The following is a 19397-nucleotide window of genomic DNA, read 5'->3' as shown; positions in this document are numbered from 1 at the left end:
GTGCACGAATCAAAGCAATCTTACATAATCTAGTTTCAAGAGGTTGATCACTTTTGATCCAGTTTGCTTACAGGGAGAGATTTTCGTGAGGTTGCCTGCTTATTGTACCATAGGTCTGACATTACTCTACCTCCCACCACCCCCTACACCTCCCCACCCCCCCCTACCTCCCTGTAAGTCGAGGGGAAACCTTTCAGTCATGGGATCGGCTACATTCAGTAGGGCAAAAACAAAGATCATTTCCCCTGGCACAGGAGTTTGTTTAAGTACCTCCTTATATCAGTTTTGGGAATTATAGTCCCCACCTCCCCCCCCCCCTCCCGACCCACAAACACACACACACCTGTGGACCTCAATGCCAAACCACCTGGAATTTAACTGAACAAAATACTATAACTAGATCACCAATTTCACCAAACCTAACAGGCATACACTTGGTGTACTTGTAGGCTGACCAAAGCATACAAGGGAAACTTTGTTGGTAACAATCAATATCTATGAAATTTAAATAATTGTTAGAATTTATCAAGAAACACAAAGATCAAGTTATCAGTACATGATTGACCAAAAGATTAATAAATGATTTAATATTCAACTGTCAAGTTCGTCACAGCTTAAAGTGATACCAATCTGAGTTCTAATTGTGTTAATTAATATGATGCCTTAAGATAACTTCCTAAATACACTCATTTGTTCAGAGTCCAGCAGGTCAAAACAACTCAAGTGTTTGTACATAGGACGAGACAGCAGACCTGCAGAACAAACATCTCATCAAATTTTAGCCACATTCCCAAACAAGTTGGTGGATCCATGAAACTTGAGGTTTCTTTGGCCAGCTTCCACCTCCAATTTCTTAATAGAGCTCTTGCATATTTATGCATGCGGCACTCTTTGATTGTTAACTACTATTATTACTTTTTAAGCGCTTTTGAATGTTTTGTACAAAATTAGTGCTATATAAATGCATATATTATTGTTATTACTACTAAATCTGTGTATATTTACAATTATACAGCTCTGACAACCCTTGTAGGAGTAGATAGCCCAGACTGCAATTCTTGTAGTATATCCCTAGGCAGTGCCCAACATCTCATTAACAGTTAGCCACATTCCCACACAGGTTTGTGGATCCATGAATTGAAGGGATGCCTGACAAACTCAAGCTTTCTTTGGCCAACTTCAATCTTAATATTTATAATATCCAGCTCCAACAACCCTAGCTGCAGTATATACTTCTGACAGGGGAGGGGGAGGGGGTAGTCCTCAGCCCTTGTAAAAGTATTGTATCAAATAAATGGAATAATACATAAGGACTGCAATCTTGTTCAAAGAAAAAGAAAGATCACCCTTTACTTGAAAACTCAGAAATGAGAGAGGACCGGAAAGATGGTTCCTGAGACAATGAGCTCTATTTAATACAAGGAGATAATTCAGTAAATTTTTAATACAGGTAAACCAGGGAAATGCTAAGTCTGACATGTTAACTTTCTCAGAGCGAACACAGGCCCAGTCTTCTACAGGCCTCATCTGATAAATAGGCCATAACATATACAGGCCTAGTCTTAAAAAATAAAGTGGATATATGTTTATATATTACCTTGGTTGATATGATTTAGCAGCAGGAAATAAGTCTCACTAAGAGATACACCAATTCAGTTGTGTATTTGATGCTAAAGTTGTGAGAGAATTTCACAACATTTATTAACAGATGTCTAGATAAATACCTGTGAGGTGAGCATAAACTTCCATTCAAAGGTAGGCTACTCATATATTCAAACACAATATCAGAAATACAACCTAAACACGTTCATTTTCTCATTGTATTTCTCAAAACAACAAACGTATCATTATAGTCCAGAGTGATAATATATTGTACCAAAATAGCTAGCACAGGAAATGTTCCGAAAGAAAAACAAACAAGAGAAACATGTCCTCAAAGAACCCAAGAACATCAGGAAGTTATTTGATAAAGGAGTAATGTCAAGAAATAAGATAACAAATTCTTTGCTAGTCTTTTTTGCTTTAACTTTTCATAATAAGTGTAACTTTATGATTAAATTAGACATTGACAATGCCCCCCCCCCTTTCACCTGTCACTGCTCCTGTCCCCAATTTCAAAGAGAAAGTTAACCGCATGAATTTAAAATGAAAAGATTTTTCAAAATGTCAGCAATTTCAGACTGAATATCAAGTTTCAAAGTGAGGACATAAAAGGGGAACCAATACCATAAAAATTAATATATAATATTTGAGTGACATGGTAATATACAATAACATTTTGAGTCATTTCAACAGATCAATAAACACTCCATCATTTTACCATCAAGATCGCAATATGATCAACGGGTACCATTTATAGAAGACTAAAAACCTGTATGAAATGACAGATAGGAAAGGCATATACTTAATAATAATTGGTTTATTAATAAACAATACAAAGAAACAGAAATTTTAAACTGTTTTATTACCACAAGCCACATTGGGTATGAAACTAAATCCTGGTAACATGATTATGAACACAAACATTCTTATTTTCAGTCGTTGGTTTTGTTTGCCTTTTCTTATTTCATTATGTTTTTTAAGCATGATGAATAAACAAAGACATGTTACTTCCACACTTCCAAATTTGAAAAGATTTCACATGGTTTGTCTCAGGCTGGTGTTAAAACATGAAAAATGGGGATGATTTGTGGATAGACTAGGGAAGAGAAACAAAGAAAATTTCAGTTTGAAAAGAAAGAGAAGATATCAATACTGAAGAAGAAAAGGAAATATTTTATCAGCCAAAAGAAAAATAAATGTGAAATGTGTTGTACTTTACTCAAGATAAATTCAATAAAACCTCTGTAATACTAAAAGTGATACTTTATCTAAGAACATTGACGATATGATTACTGCACAGCTTAAATGACCCCCTCCATCCTCTGCACATCCCCTCCCCTCCCCCACCCACCCTCCACCTAACTCCATACGTGTGGCACTTGCTGGTAAATAATTTCTTATTGACTGCTACAGAATTTATCTGTCAATTCTGGTGTCGTCTTTGAGTTCCTTACTAATTTCTAGCTTTTTCGGACTAGTAAAACTATTCTTTAGTTTCATTTTCTAGAGTTTCCTTTCTGTTTACCAGGACTAATGATCTTTAACCAAAGCATCTGGTCACATTCATTTTGTCTTTCATCAATTAGCTCACATTATGTAATGTGAACATTTTTTATTGATTTGGTAAATGATGCATTTAATGTTTTGTTTGGACATTGCCATTTAAGTTCTTGTATGATTTCATCACGATAAGAAGAAAGTTGTTCTTGTTAATTATGTGTTGAATTTCAATTTGACGTGCTAAAATAGTACTTTTCTATGTTATTATGTACTCGTTCATGCCATTTGCTTCATGTATTATAAAATGTTAAAAATGAAATATAGATGGAGTAAAAAAAATTTTTTAAAACATTATGTAACCCTCTTGAAAAACGATAGCTCATCAATGAAAATCTGCAACAGATTTCTCATTCAATAGCTTTGAACTCTACACTACTTATTTCTTATAATCGCCATAAACTTGCTCAGCAACAAAATAAATAAAGGTAAAATCTCGCAGGAACGAAACTTGTCTTAATAACCAAGTAACACACATAGTGATAAATATTATGATGTATCGTAAATTAATTCAAAGAAGAATAAATATCGGCTTATATATATCGCTCACAAGGTTAACTATTTTTGCGCACCTCGCGACTTACGCTCAAACTTGGTATTTAAGTGTACAAATATTAATTTACTTGAAGAATTTACTTAAAGAAATGCATTGATAAGGCACTACAGCAAGAAAATATGGTAGTTTCTTGTTTTATTTGAAAAATTACAGACAAGAAAAAAACTTGCAATATGATAAATGAAGGCACTGTTAAATCGGAAGAAATTCTTGAGAAACAAATCAAGACTTTCACGAGCAGTAGCGAATACAGGCGACCAAGCATATCTCTTTTAAATGAATTGCTTGTGCTAAAAGGCAGAATGAGAGAATGAAACATGCGAATCTCATTGACATCCCTGCATAAGAATTGTCTCGTATTAAAATAGTTCAATATTTAAGGACTCAAGAAATAGTTTTCAGTCCCTATTGTGTGAATTTGGTGTAATTGAGTGACAGGTGTGGTGAATGACTCCTCATGAATAAATTGACCGAAGGAACGCAAAGTGGATGCGAAGTTGGACAATTACACAACCACGGAAACAGATAGGTTGAATCGCATCGTTTAATATAATAATGTAACAACTTTTTACTATTGAGATCGACCCTTAACCCCCCCCCCCACCCCCCTATGAACACAGCTTCATTCAAAAGAAATATCAGTGAAAATGTCAGACCCATCTTGATCTTGTAAACTCCAAGGATCAGTCTGTTGACAGAGGAGCACCATTGGTGTGAAGCGTCGGTTTCTCAAACTTTCCCCTCCATCAGGAGTAAGCAGTATTTACATTCTACCCTGAGACACAAAAGCTGGCATAGTTGAAAACTTGATCAGAAGAGTTAAGTAGAACAGATGTGAAATGCATTAAAAAAGAAGTCTGCAAGAAGCAGTCCCGAAATGGACAAAAATACAGCCTAGGTGGTTATTAAAGTCAGCACTAAAGAGGAGAAAAACATCAAAACTGCAAAATGCATCAAAACAGTGCTTAGAAAATGAAAACCTAACTTTATATTGTCTTTAAAATATTGTCAACATTCACTAAAGATGGAGAAATAAGACTTAAGGACAAGTATGGAAGATAAATAAACTGTAGTTTAATAAAAACAATTTAAAGTTACAATCAATAAGAGGTTCATACTTTTATTGAAGACTTGAGTAATTTAATTGGTATATGATGAAAATGACAAAAATAAGTTGAAGATAGCAAACCAGCATTGGCAATAAAATTCCCAACAGTTGAATCAATAAACTAGTAGCAATCACCAAGATGTAACATCTATTTTCAACTTGCAAGGAAAACGTTCCTAATTTTGAACTGATGATCTAGCTTCATTGTTAAATCATCTTATCTGTAAATTTGACAGGAATACCTCTTAAAACAAACCTTTCCATTTTTTTACTTTTAAAACCAAACTACATATGGCACAAAAAAAAATTTGAGTACATGTGGATAACTTTGGAAGACATATAACTTGAACGGAAAAATATCCAGGCCGGTAAGAACTTTAATGTTTGCCGTGGAAGGATATGTGAATGCCCTTTAGCATAACACATGCTTAAACATAAATTTTGCTTGCTAACCCCAAGAATTGTCAAGATATTAAAAGAAAAAGAAGTTAGTAATGGAATCAAAAGAATAACTTTGCAGGCTGAAAGCAATCCAATTGTACCATACTTTAACTAGACTTGTTCAAGCATCAGTGTTTTCTACTCTTTAAAGGCTCTTTCCAACAGGGCATCATCCTGTACCTTGTGAGGTAAGGTAACTTTCAACTTTGGATTTTCGTCCATAGCATGACAGATGGTGGCCTCCGCATTGCTATTCCCGCACCAGCTCCGCCTCGTGACCTGAAAATACAAATTGAGCAGATCTCATGAGGAACTGTTTATAAGTTTCAGTTTCAGTTTATTTTATAAGGGGAAATTGTGTCTATTACAAGAATTCAAAATGGCCGCTCAAGACAAATGATGGATGCTTTATGCATCTTTGCAGGCCGACAATTTGTAATCATTAGCTCTTAAACATATTGGAGAAGAAACCCTCAAGGTCTAAACCTCTTAACAACAGAAAGCAATTCTGAAGTTTCAATTGTTTGGAAATCCATTGTTACGATCATATGTGAATTAAAATTATCCACAATGTTATTCATCACTGATTAAACAGCACGATTATACAGTATATGTTTGGTTAGGGCAACATTTAGAAGTGAATGACTCAACTAGTCTTACAAGTTTCGATCTACTAAGCTGTTTCATCTCAGTGTTTGCACTCTGTTAGTTGTTCATTGATCCAAATTAGTTTTAAGTGCCCCTTAATCTGTTTTCTTTTCATGTTGCCTATAAAGAAGATCCTGCTAGGATCTAAAAGTCAGACCCTCAAACTAATTACTTATTTACAGGGTTACACAGTTTGTTAAAAGTTTTTTTTTTCTCTTAAAATTCCAATGAAGTATATTTTGCTTTGAAACTAATACCTAACTTACACCAAAGTATCAGATGTTTCTTGTGTTTGCTTTTAATCGCACGAGAGATTTATTATTACATTAATGACATGCGACATTATCAAGAAGGCTTTTTATTCAAGCTATGGTGACACATCCATGATTATCACTGTAACATACCTCATTTGATACATCCCAAGCAAGCATGGTCCAGGCTAGCCTTGCCCTGACCAGGCTAGCCTTGCCCGGACCAGGCTAGCCTTGCCCGGACCAGGCTAGCCTTGCCCGGACCAGGCTAGCCTTGCCCGGGCCAGGTGGCTTTTAATCAAGCTATGGTGATACAACCATGTGATTACTTTAACATACCCCATTTGATACATCCCAAGCGAGCATAGTCCGGGCTCGCCTTGCTGCCTCTGAGCTGCCATCCAACACCAATCCAAATCCTCCATTCATAACTTCTCCCCATCCGACCCCGCCGCCATTGTGAATGGCAACCCAGGTGGCACCTCGGAATGAGTCTCCAATCACATTTTGCACTGCCATGTCTATATGTAATTGGAAATTATTTAAATGACTATTACTGTTCATATATATATATTCACTATATGCCGTAGTGACAAAACATTCAGGCTTAAGAAACTCATCTTATGATGCTACCATTAATGAAACTGATATGAAATGAAGGTACTACACCTGCACTACCATGGAAAGTTAGGCTACTCATTCTACCACAGAAGCAAGAATACATACTTATGGTGACTTATTGCATCAACATCTGGCAAGAGTTAGATGTAATGAGCTTTAGTTGCCCCGGTTATACTTTAGGAGAAGCTATTACTCTTGAATCTTTGAAAGACATGAAATTCTAACTTTCTGTAAATGATATTTGACACAATTAAGGTTATCAAGCAATGAAATAAAAACACAGAGAAAGGAAGGTTTTGGTCAAAGCATTCTCCAAAATACTCAGGCTGACAAGTTCACACAATTCCATGTCAATAGATATACCATATACCTTAACACAATGACCTCATACTCGTGTCGTGACCTACAATTGTCTAGGTGACACTTTATTCCTGTTCAAGCTGTACAGAGTCCAGCTCCTTCAGTGGCCTACTTCATCAGCTTCGGTTATAAACAGAAATTTCCAGTTCCAGCTTTTGAGTCAATGGCTCAATTAAAATAACAAATTTAAATATGCCACAGTAGTGAATTGACATTGTCTTATTTAATTAAGATGTGTTATAAACATAAATCCTCGGAATGAATCCAAAACCTTACCAGCACAGAACTGTGAGCCGTCATAGATATTGGAAGTCTCTCTGAACGGACTGTCTGTACCACTGACATCATGATGATCCCTGCTAATGACCACGGGACCCTTCAGGTTTCCCTGACCTATCGCATCATTAAACGCCACAGCGATGGCTGTCCGACCCGTTTGGTCTGAATACAATATACGAGCTTGCGAACCAACGACCTGTAATAAGCAAAAGTAATAAGTAATAATTATACCAGTGCCGTGGCCGAGTGGATAAAGGCGGTGGCATTTGAAGCAATGAGGTTTAGCAATCGGGTTTGGGTTCGATACCCAGACGGGTCATGGTAAGGTGGGTTTTACATCCCAGAGCAATCTATGGTTTTCCCATCTGAAATGACTTTCTAAATTGAAAAAGATTCCAAATTTGAGTTAAAATGTTGAATTGGAAGCCCCCCCCCCCGACGTACAAGTTGTAATCCTTAAGGCCTTGCAGGTTTCTTCCATATTTGTGGTCGCCTAAGCGTCTTAAAAATAACTGCTGACTATTATTTTATTGTTATTATATAAGTTAATCACAAACGGGTCGATGATTTTGCTTGGAATCGGCAAAGAAAGATCAAATTGTTTCAATCATAACCAAATGTAGGTGGATCACTAACTATTACTTTAGAAATCTTAGAATACATCTAAATATTCTTGTGTAATGTTAGAAAACTTTCATGAACAGAATTGCCACTTAACATTAACCTAACGTTGCATTACATTACCTAAGATTACACAATGATGCATTACATTACATTACATTTATAACTCATATATAAGTACTTGACATTCAAACATTTTTAATATGTCAACAGCTATTTGGACTAACTGTGAAATGTTGCAACTTTCAAGTATTATTCTACCAAGCAAAGGCCTCTGTTAATGTAAATTAACATAAAATTTATATAGAGAGATTACTTCAAAATTATAACCCTTATTTACCATTTTATGTTTGCCTGCTTCTTTGATCCAATGGATGTTATCTTCATACTGTTGTTTGGAAGCAGCAGAGACTGAAAACGAGAACAACAAAATGATTTTGTGGTAACTGAATTATTATGTCTCCTACAATTGTACCATTCCAAACCATTTAAAAAATAAAAGTATGATTCATTTGATGTCAAAGATATTAAGAGACCTTGTAGAAACTGTTGGAGATGTAAACATCACACTATTGCCTTTCAATCATAAGGTCCCAAGTTCGAGTCACTCCAAGATTAATGTATGTCGTCCAGTTACAGATTTGTTGACAATTGACAATTCATAATCATGGACATTAAAAATGAATCTAAGAGACTGACTTGCAGGAAGATCTAAAATACATACATACATTACTTAATGTGGAATACAAGAGAACCGATAACATTCTGTGACAAGTCTTTAAACATTGTTTACCTAAATCCTTCTTACCTCCTTGGTTGATAATGTCCTCCAAGACATTTGCAGCAATTTCATCCGTCCGTTTCAAATCATCCGGGTCACATGACGTACAAACCCAACGGAACGGACCAAAGCCGAGCGAAAATATATCCCTACAATAAAGAAGTGATCCATATTAATAAGAAAAGTGAGCTATTTCCATGCAATACATTAGAGCCACTCAAGTTCAGCTGTGATAACCAGTGTTGATTCTAAAGCAGCTGTTACGTTTTACGTTATATCTGTCTCCCATTCCTGAAATACTGTATATCGATACAAAATAACAAATTAGTTTCTTAATGTCAAAGAGTTGTGGAATAGCTCAGTAAAGTCTGTAAATTTTGCATGACTTTAACAGCCTATGCAGTAAACTGATAAAGGGGGAAGCACCATGGATATCCACAGGGGATGGGGGGGGGAGGAGAAAACCAAAGTAGTTAAAAAGAAACCAACTTCATGTTCTCTTGTTAAACATATCTAATTTTAAAGATAAACATAGGAGAAAAACCCTGACATGGCACTGATTAACCGGTTCAAATTTTGACGATTAACTGTTTCAGTGAATACTTTAGATGCATGAGCATGATTGCTAAATGGTCTTTGATTGTGTTAAGGTCTTTGTTAATCTATAGAGGGCTTACCCCATAATATCTTGTACATAGGATGGATATCTAAACTGTGTACCGGATATATGACCTTCCTTCATGACATCACCTCCTGCGAATCAGAACAAGATTCAAAGGAAACATTAACGAAGAACACTCAAATATGATTACACTTGTTTAGAGATTTACAGGTTATGCGGTATTTTTTATTCAAAATTGATTTTTTGGAATACATATTATGACTATTATGTAAAGGTGCCACGTAACTCGGAACGCATTAAGTCACTCAACTTTTTAATTCGGTTTCTATTTATTATTTTGTCAGGTTTTTACAATCCTTTTTTTTAATATATATGTATTTCTAGACATTAATCCCAGACATTTATGCAATTGACATTGGTAGAAGACTACCAATCAGTATTGTAAGCAATGATTAGACATTGGCCTATCTACCTAATTTGGCAAACAGAATCCAGAATCTCACTTTAACTAGTACTTACTGTATACTTCACAAAGACTCATATGTCTTGTACTATACGAGCATACTTATGAGCAACCCGAAATGCTTGTAAGGTTGGTTGATTGGGTAAATTAAGCACATTTTTACATTATTTATTATTACAAATTAATCCTCCTTCAGAATTTTTACCCGCAACATTTTATCATCACAGAACACAGAGGAACTGCAACTTTTCAAGAAAGCACTTTCTAAAGCTAATGAGTTTTCAAAATTTTCAGCCGAAAGACAGAGTTCCTGGACCTCTTGAAACAAAAGCAGGTAGTCTTGAAACATGAACTTATGTGATTCATTTTACCTGCTCGACTTGCTTCTAAGAGGAAGGCGTTCCCATAGTCAAAGAAATACATTCCTCTCTTTGTCAGTTTGTTTATGACGTCTGCATGACGGCGTAAACTGTCAAATAAAAATAAATAAACAAATAAATAAATGGAACCAAAACATCAACAATGTTGTAGCTCGGTTGCCTGGTGCAAATTGACTTGTACCAACAAGTCACCATGAAGAAAACATTTTGAGAGAAATGCAACACTGTTCTCTAACCAGTTAGGGAAGCTTTTCAGCAACTGCCATTCTATTCTGTATGAAGTGAAACAGTTCCAAAGATTTCTAGTTTGGCTCTACTTTGAACTAAAGTGATCCTAGTATCTGACAGACAGACAGACAACCAACCAGACAGACTGATAAACACGGAAATACAAACAGACAAACATACATACAGATATATATATACATTGCCATAGCAGCATAGCTCATATCTCTAGGCAAAACTATTTTGTCATGCAACTGTGCATATCCCCATTATTACAGTATTAAGTACTGTTGTTTACTCATTGATATTTACCATACCCAGCTACTCTAGGTAATTATGTTGCATAATATCTTATTCAGCAAAATGAAAATAACAAAATAATCACAATGAAACAAGTTTACATCATTCTGTCTAGTTGCCAAGTTACCTGACCCATTAATCTCTCCCAGTTGTGAAGCCACAAAAGGCCCAGTAAAATAAATAGACAAATAAAAGAGAATCGATATGAAATTTGTAGTATTAAATGAATGAACTGGATAAATTATAATTATTAATAAACAAAAGATGAATGAACCTTTCATGGACAAGTTTCTTAAAATTTTCTGGATCCTCAACCATCATGTGATTGGCTTCTTCCATCGAGAGTTGGACCGGATAGTAGCCACCATTGAAGGGATTATGACAAGATGTCTGATCCGATCCTAGATCCACCAAGACATCCCCGGTGCGATCATATTCTTCTGCAAGCTTCTCCCTGCAACGACACACATACTTCAGTTCAAGCCAACACAAATAAAATATATAAAATTCAATCTAGTCTTGCAGACATAATTCCAAGGTTTGTTTTATGATTTTGAATTACGAATTCTCTCAATGAAATAATGAAATACATGAGTGATAATTATCATGCCTGCAATTTTCTTGGGAACTCTGATTATATTCATCCATAATTTAGATTCTTTAATGCTCACTGATAAAATCATACTTTACAAATTATTCTGTCTCAATTTAACATTTAGCTTAACGCAAAAAGAAAATGGGAATAATTGTAGCCAATTTGACCCGGACTGAAGACTCGAGCAGGATTAACTTTATGAAGAAATTGCATGTAAAAACACATATTACTGATAGATCACTAATTCCCAAAATTTTGTAATTTTTTGTAAATAAACTCAGATCCCCTGGTACGGTAGAGAAAATGGGACTTGTCCGAGGATATCCAAGACATACGATAACCCCACTGATGTGATGATTACTCAGAATAGACCAACACTTACCATAGTGCAACTATGTTTCCATGGAAACCAATACTGCACGGTACTTTATCTTTGCGTCCTTTCCTGCGAACAACAAGTGAGAGGAAATGAATACAACGTGATGGTTTCATAAATGGTTTTCAAAAGCTAAAAATGTAGGTTGGAAACACTGACTAACAAAATAAGAACATTTTGAAATTAATTTAAATATTTATAAGATTTACCTGATGAGAGCTATACATGCATCTGCATCTTCAGCCACTTCCAGCAGCCATCTACAAAATTAAAACAATTAAAAAGAAAACAAAGCAGTCATACTTTAACTTGAGTCAAAGAGTAGCACTTCCCTGTTCTCGAAAGCTGATGAGTTCACGTCATGTCTTAAGGTCAAAGGTATGAACATTGTCCAGGGAAGGGTCACAAGATTTAGAAATAGAGTTATACAGTAATTGAATAGATTTAGGTTCACAAATATGTACAGCAAAGACCAGAAAGTTATAGACGGGTCATGTTAAATAATCTTGCCATCAAAGTTTGAGACTAGAGTGATGGATTTTCAGATTTCTTTCAAAGAAGCATCAGGTCTGAGACTGGTCTGCAAGCAGCCGCTAACACAGGTCTGCATTTGAACAACACAGCCAATACTGGTACATTCATTACGAAAAATAAAATCAATTTCATTACGCAGTGGCACTAAAGGAAAATAAGGGTTCTGCAACTCTGATGTAAAAATCATGATGTAACTATGTCAAGACCAAATTATTAAATCTACTGACATAAGTTAGTGTAGAGTGATCCAAACTGGATAGCTCAAACATACTAAATACTGACTGCTTAATTGACCGTCCAAGTCGTCACATTGACGTCTGGTGAAGATATTTTGATAAATTTTTTATGGCTGCTAGCATTTTGGGAAGATTTTGAAACAATTTTTTGAAAACTGGTTTAATAAGATTTTATGACTATTAAAGGATTTCATCACCTTGGAATGTCAGCGTATTGTAATACAATGCCAAGCCATATATGGCAGAGAATTCTTACCCCTGATCATATCTCTTCATCAATGCAGCTTTGCTGACCTCTGCGATGACCCCAACACATCCACATATCACAGCAGCTTTGGCTTGGGCACCACTCATTCCCCCCAACCCTGCACTCACAAATACCTTCCCTCGCAGGTCACTGTTGCCAAACTTCCGTCTACAAGCATTCAACAACGTTAGCTGTAAAGAACAAGGACCATTTGCAGGTTTCTGAATTGATTTCTTTCATAACCAAATATTTTACACTTTTTGCTGCAAAAAAGAGACACTTTGTCATTTCTTTTCACTTAAATTCTATAATAGATTAATGTTTTTGATAGATAAACCTTTTTGCATCATTGACAAACACAAGCAATTTAATTTGGTTAAATTAGGGTAAAATTCTTGATTCCACAAAGTTTTAATTACCTAATAAGCTATATTCTTATATTCCTATGTAACAATTTAATACAGTTGCTATGCTGTGTTTGCATGGTTGGACAGATTAAAGTAGGGAGGTGTTTGAATGCAACCTCACCAAACAAAATGGATCTTTGTGGACAACTTTAAGGAATGTTACTCATGACAGTCTCCACATTTACCAATGCCCACCCCCCCCCCCCCAATAACCCATGCTTCTGCACTTGTCATCAGTATATCCTTGGATTATTCAAATTGAGAGAACATCTTTAGCAGATTCTCAAGAATGATGAGTTTGAAGGCACAATATGTTCGGATACAGAACCACTGAAGACCAGTGATTTACTTACAGTGGTGCCATGCACAATTCCCTGCGGCCCTATGTAGCAATAGCTTCCAGCTGTCATCTGCCCATACCTGGGAAGAAAGCAAAAACAGGCAAGAAATGTTAAGAATACTATAACTATAGCACTTAGCAACATCATTGCAGTGTCTGGTGGAAATATTCATCATATCCTACTGTTTGGATGTTCCCTGGCCACATTAGAAGCATATCACCCTTCGAAGCCAGGTAAGACCTTTAAGGGGCTGACCACTGGCTATCCTTACCTTCCCCCCCCCTACCTTCCACTATTTCCCTCTTATCTCCCCCACCTAGGAACCCCGATGTTTCAGACACACTTCCTCTCAGGAACATTTCATTTATAAGTGACTGTAATATGAATACTTACATGGTAACTCCTAAAGCAAACATTCTGTCATAATTCTCTCTAGATGAGTAGTTTGGAATCATCTACAAAATAATAAAAAACCTTATGTTACATGTTTTTCCATTTTTATTATAATTTCGTACATCACTGTCATTGTACTAATAGGAATATTAACTCTGCCATTCAGTTGAACAGCAGATTGTGAGGCAGCAAAACATAAAATATTTTTTCTTCTCAATTTTAAAGCGGGAGGCAATTGTTTGTAATGTAACAAGTCCAGGCAAGCTTGGAGAATACTTAATTTTACTTCAGTTCAAATATACTTTAAAATATACTTGTTTAAAATTTATTGTATATTATGTTGTATTTAATTGAGAGTAGACTTGGAAAACTCTCTTACTTTCAAAAAACATCCCTGCAAACAAGCCTTAACCTAGCCTAGGATATAGCCTGCCCCTCTTTCAAAGCAGATCCATATAGGCCTAGCCTAATCCATGCAAACATCAATTGGATCAAAATTGTTGTTGCCAGTGATTGGTCAGACAAACTACCAGTAAACTGCACAATGGTTAGGCAGGAAGAGGTATTTGATAGCATTCCTGCAGAATATAGCAATAATTCCTTGAATTATTACATAATTTTGGGACTTAATAAAGCAAAGCCCAGTGGCTGTTGAATTGTAGCCCTAGAATATTATTGTCATAGTACATGTTTAGGACCACAAACACAAATCTGTTTTATGTTTTGCACTAATAATACACTAGGCCCAAACCTATTACACACTCCCATAACAGACTGAAACAAGGCCTAGCCTAATTTGCATGTAAGAAGCAAAGCTGTATTCTTACCATTCCATTGGTGATGACTGCCCTGGGTGCATCCTCATGACTGGGGAAGAGTCCCAAGGGGTGGCCTGAGTACATGACCAGGGTCTGGTCATTCTTCATCTCCGAGAGGTACTTCATCACCAGCCAGAACTAGAAAGAGAACAAAGGAATTGACAATTCATGCAAGAACAATGCTACAGTTCTTTCTATAATTGTACACATAGGAATCATATACTTACAGTTCCTATAAGAAAATTCATGCGATGTAAATTATCATCGATCTAGTGTTATATCAAGCGAAGGCTTGTTTCAGTGGTTAGAGTGTCCGCCTCACTGTCCTTAGTTTCCCGGATCAAAATTCTGCCAGGAGCCAAATTCTCTTGACCTATTAAAAAATCGCTGCAGTGTACACTCTCCTCCGTCAGACGGGGGACTTTAAATAGCGGTCCTGGGAGCAGGAATGGGAGCAAATTTACACCTCTGCCTCGTTATCCTCTGAACACTTATCGAAAAGAGAAGGCTTGAAATAAGCCGATGTTCATCTACGATCTAACACGTATAGGGTCTCAAATAAGCACCTGTAAGGCTTCCTGATCCTTGGGTCTCTAATCTAACACTAAACTTAACTATACTATTAAGTTAAATCCTCCTATGGGGATGAGTGAAGGATGTGGGGAGAAAAAAAAGGGTGACCTTTAACTGCAGTATTCTTACTTGTGCCCAGTTAGAGAAAACCTGTCCGTTTCCACCGTAGGTCACAAGTTCCTGCGGAAACTGAAATTGAAACAAAGAACACATCAGTGTTTAAATGAAAAGGGACAACATTCCACAGTTTTCACAATGAACATTGCCATAGCAACATGAGTAAAGCCTGGTAGAGGGCAAAATACTTTTACACATTTAAAAGATACTGGTTGCCTTGACTACAGTTAATATTATACCAATATGATACTTTAAATCAAGGATACTTTTGCTTTTGCTGATAATTCATTCTTACAAACATAATGCAAAGATTTCAAGCAAGAAAAGAGGCAAAATACCTGGGCTACTTTAGGATCGAGATTGTTCATAATCATCATCATGATGGCTGCAGCTTGTGTACACTGGCATGGATATTCATCAATGGGATAAGCACTAATGAAATGAAGAACACATACAAGGATTAAAAGCAACGAATATTGATTAATCCACAAAATACTAATCATGATGGCAGCAGCTTGGCGTGAATATTCATCAATGGGATAAGCACTGAAGAAATGAAGAACACATATATGTAAATGAACAAGGATTAAAAGCATTACATTAGTGTTAATCCTCAAACTAGTAATCCTTACATCTACTGTATTAGTCTATGAGGATTGCCATAGGAACCACAGCATTGTACAAAAAATGCTTCAACTAAAAGATCAATTTTGACAATTATGTCATCAAAATGATAAGAATCTTATGCTGCACAAAAGAATAGAAAATCTGTGAAAGAAACATTACTGTCATGCAGATGTTTTAATTATCTTAATGTATTACTATATATGAAAGTAGAAATTATGATACTAATGGTTCTAATGTATCTGCTACAGGTGGTTTGTTAACTGTTTCGTAATTTATAGACTTAAAAGCTTTCATGCAACTAATGAACTCACTAAGTTGGCCAACAACAAAAAAATCTTGTCAAGTTTTGCCTTTTCTTTGGTAACACCTATTGCATATTTATATTCAAAGACAAGAGGAGATGTGTTTGAGCATCAGAGATTTGGATTGGACTTCCTGCAACCAATTCATGTAAAGCAGGACTTCATGGGGATGACTACATTTATGGTTGTACAAACCCCAAACCATGTTAAAGCAGCTTGTTCAGATGCAGATGAATATGTTTGCAACAACTATTTCATGCCTTACAAAATAAATGAGTAAATTATTAGTTTGTTGTACAAGTTTCAAAAGCAGTTGCTTTCTAGCTATATCATCTAAAAACAGTCCATAAGCAGCACACTTGAAATGATTTAATGGACTTACCGCATTTCCATCTGAGGCAAAAAACGATACATGTATATATGCCCGTACATTCTCAACTCCAATGCAAACTCGGGTGCCAATGTTTCATGGTACTCCGAGGGAATATACCGAAGAGCATTCTGAAGAGCTTGCTAAGACAATAAAGAGCCAAGGAAACATAAGTTAATGATGGCAGAAAAATGAAAAGTACAATATTATTAGTTATTAATGCACGCTGCCATTGTAAATAATATCAACGTCTTTGTCGTTGCACTTTGATAAAATAATAAATACATTCAAACATTAACCATCTATTTTTACATGTAAGCACACAGTAGTTCTCCTTTGATATTGTTTTAGGTGGACCGAGAGAATCAGTTTTGTTCACTACACCAGAAATAACCTTGTTTGAACCTTCCTAGTCCTTATACCCTTGATGATATTAAGCTGATTAGAAAGTTTTGAATGACACTGTCATGAAATATCATGTAAAGGGCAAGTGAATACTGGTACATTAATTGCTCAGTGATTCAAACAGTAACGCTGAATGCCTGGAAATAAACAGTGCATTTGGCATTAATGATGAAACAAACAGTTTTGCAGCAAGAAAATTCAGTACCTCAGAGCAATGCTGGTCATAAGTGCTCAAACCATTATTTGAAAACAGGATAATATAAGGTTGTACATAGGATACATATTGATAGGAGAGCATTCCTAGAGGACTGGTTCTGGAGCCCTGAGAAGCCACACAATCATAAAAGTCCAGCTATTTGAAAACCAACAAGTAAGCTGGAGAAAGTCATACTGTAAACCACACAAACACACAGAGAAAAAGGCAGATAATTTGCAAATCTGACACCTAGCGTTGCAGCTCCTGTCACCGAGGAATGAGTTTTAGAGCACAACAAGAAACTTTTCTCTAACATTACAACTATAATCATGATATCTACAGACCTACTGAATAGAATAGTTATATGGAAGGACTGTGGAATAAAAGTAAGACAAAGATCAGTACCCTTTCCTCCGTAGATGTGAGTCTTGTTGTTCGAGAGGGTGCATGTGGAAGATTCTCATCCCTTTCTCTAGGAGGAGGTAGAGGGTCTAGAGGCAAACCTGCTGTTAGGTCTTTCAGTGACATGTTCCAATCCTGGCAACACAAAAACATAGAATAAAATGTCACATTGAAAAAACACAAAAGGTAATGTTACTTGAGAACCGATGAATGAAAACCATTGATGTTGATAAACTTTTGTGGTTGATGACATGTTTGTCAGAAGAAACATTTCTGTATAACCTTCTACATCTTTATCTCATCTTGAAACCAACAGAAGAGAACCAAGTTAAAACTTGGCTTAAGTCCTCAAAGTTTTATTTCATCTTCAGTTATGGCCACAGGTGGGTTTTGAGCAGAGTACAAGCAAAATGAAATAAGAGTGGATTTTTTTTTTTTTTTTTATTAAACATAGAACTCATTGTGAATTAGTCAGAAACATTGTCCAAATATGTATTAACTATTTGGTCTTCTAAGGTGATTTACATGGCAAGGTCCTTCAAATTGTAGGGGGAAAAGCAAGACCAATGCAATCAGTTTCTTGAATAAGCAATTTGCTGACAAGCAAGTATTATTGAATTATTTTTCAGTCTTGAATATGAAAGAATTATTCAACACTGTTCATGTTAATGATTATTTATCAGAGATGCTTCAACTTAAATATACATTAAAACACTGTACAGTGTATGCTGGAGGTGTTAGGACATAACACAGGCTATAGGAATAGATAAACAAGACAAGCATTAGGAAAGTAACTAGGTTTCCCTCTATTTGTATTAATATTGATTACAGTTGCCTATGACTATTACCGAGGGTGTAGCCATACTCAGTCTCAACTTATGAATGCTTCTTGTGAAACTACAGACTATGTTAGGCCTAACGGCCTAGGCTATGCTTACCAAAGGTTGGTTAAACACGTAATTCAAAGCGAATAGGAGTTTGAAGTTGCTACCAGATTTGGCAAATACTGATGTTAACCGACGGTAGGACGACTACGGCCAATTCGATTTTATCGTGTCAGTCACTGCCTTACAGAAAGTGTGTTGCTGACGAGGCAAAATGATCCCTGCATGCAGCAAATACAAAGTACTCGTGAATATATGTAACAACTGCAGCCTTAGCGTATCTCACGTTAGCACTGTGTAGTTGCACAGTTTTCCAGGAGAGCGCGAGCTGTGATGTTTATCATAGCTTTGACGTAGAATCATAATATACGAGGGCATGCCATAGGTGTGTCTGTATGAACCAATCAACGAAGCTAAGTTGGCCTTGTCAAATACGACCTTAGGAGGATAAAAGCAGAATGAGAAAGCTGTTAGCAAACTGTTTATCGGACTACTCCAAAAAGTACCTGTGTAGGTCGAGTAAATTTATAAAGGTCAGAAGGTCTGACGTTTTGATATAAGAAGGATATTCTTGAGACACTGAGATGCAAACATCATGTATCGGTGTGTCAGTGTAGTATCTCCCCAGAGCATTCTATCGCGGGAGGGTGGTGATTCTAAATTCTTATAACTAATGTAAAAAGTCCGTGAGATATTCTGTACTCATATTAAATGTGACTGGGGAATAAAGGAGGGATTTTGTTTCTGAATGTCACTATA

General features: G+C 36.1%; 1 protein-coding gene across 1 annotated transcript; it reads right to left on the bottom strand.

Moving 5' to 3' along the window:
* Positions 1–1806: 1806 nt before the first annotated feature.
* LOC139961056 (urocanate hydratase-like) lies at positions 1807–18955 on the bottom strand. Its single transcript, XM_071959896.1, has 19 exons — positions 18693–18955; positions 17758–17889; positions 16764–16894; positions 15791–15884; positions 15465–15524; positions 14772–14900; positions 13945–14006; positions 13564–13630; positions 12813–12994; positions 11996–12046; positions 11793–11855; positions 11090–11269; positions 10282–10379; positions 9503–9578; positions 8853–8974; positions 8385–8455; positions 7421–7619; positions 6503–6684; positions 1807–5543 (listed from the first exon to the last, which is right to left on the bottom strand). The coding sequence occupies exons 2-19, from the start codon at positions 17878–17880 to the stop codon at positions 5403–5405; spliced, it is 2031 nt and encodes a 676-aa protein (XP_071815997.1). The 5' UTR covers positions 17881–17889; positions 18693–18955; the 3' UTR covers positions 1807–5402.
* Between the last annotated feature and the right edge of the window lie 442 nt (positions 18956–19397).

Source organism: Apostichopus japonicus, chromosome 20, assembly GCF_037975245.1.
Source record: "Apostichopus japonicus isolate 1M-3 chromosome 20, ASM3797524v1, whole genome shotgun sequence".
NCBI lineage: Eukaryota > Metazoa > Echinodermata > Holothuroidea > Aspidochirotida > Stichopodidae > Apostichopus > Apostichopus japonicus.
This window is presented reverse-complemented; position numbering and strand designations above follow the sequence as displayed.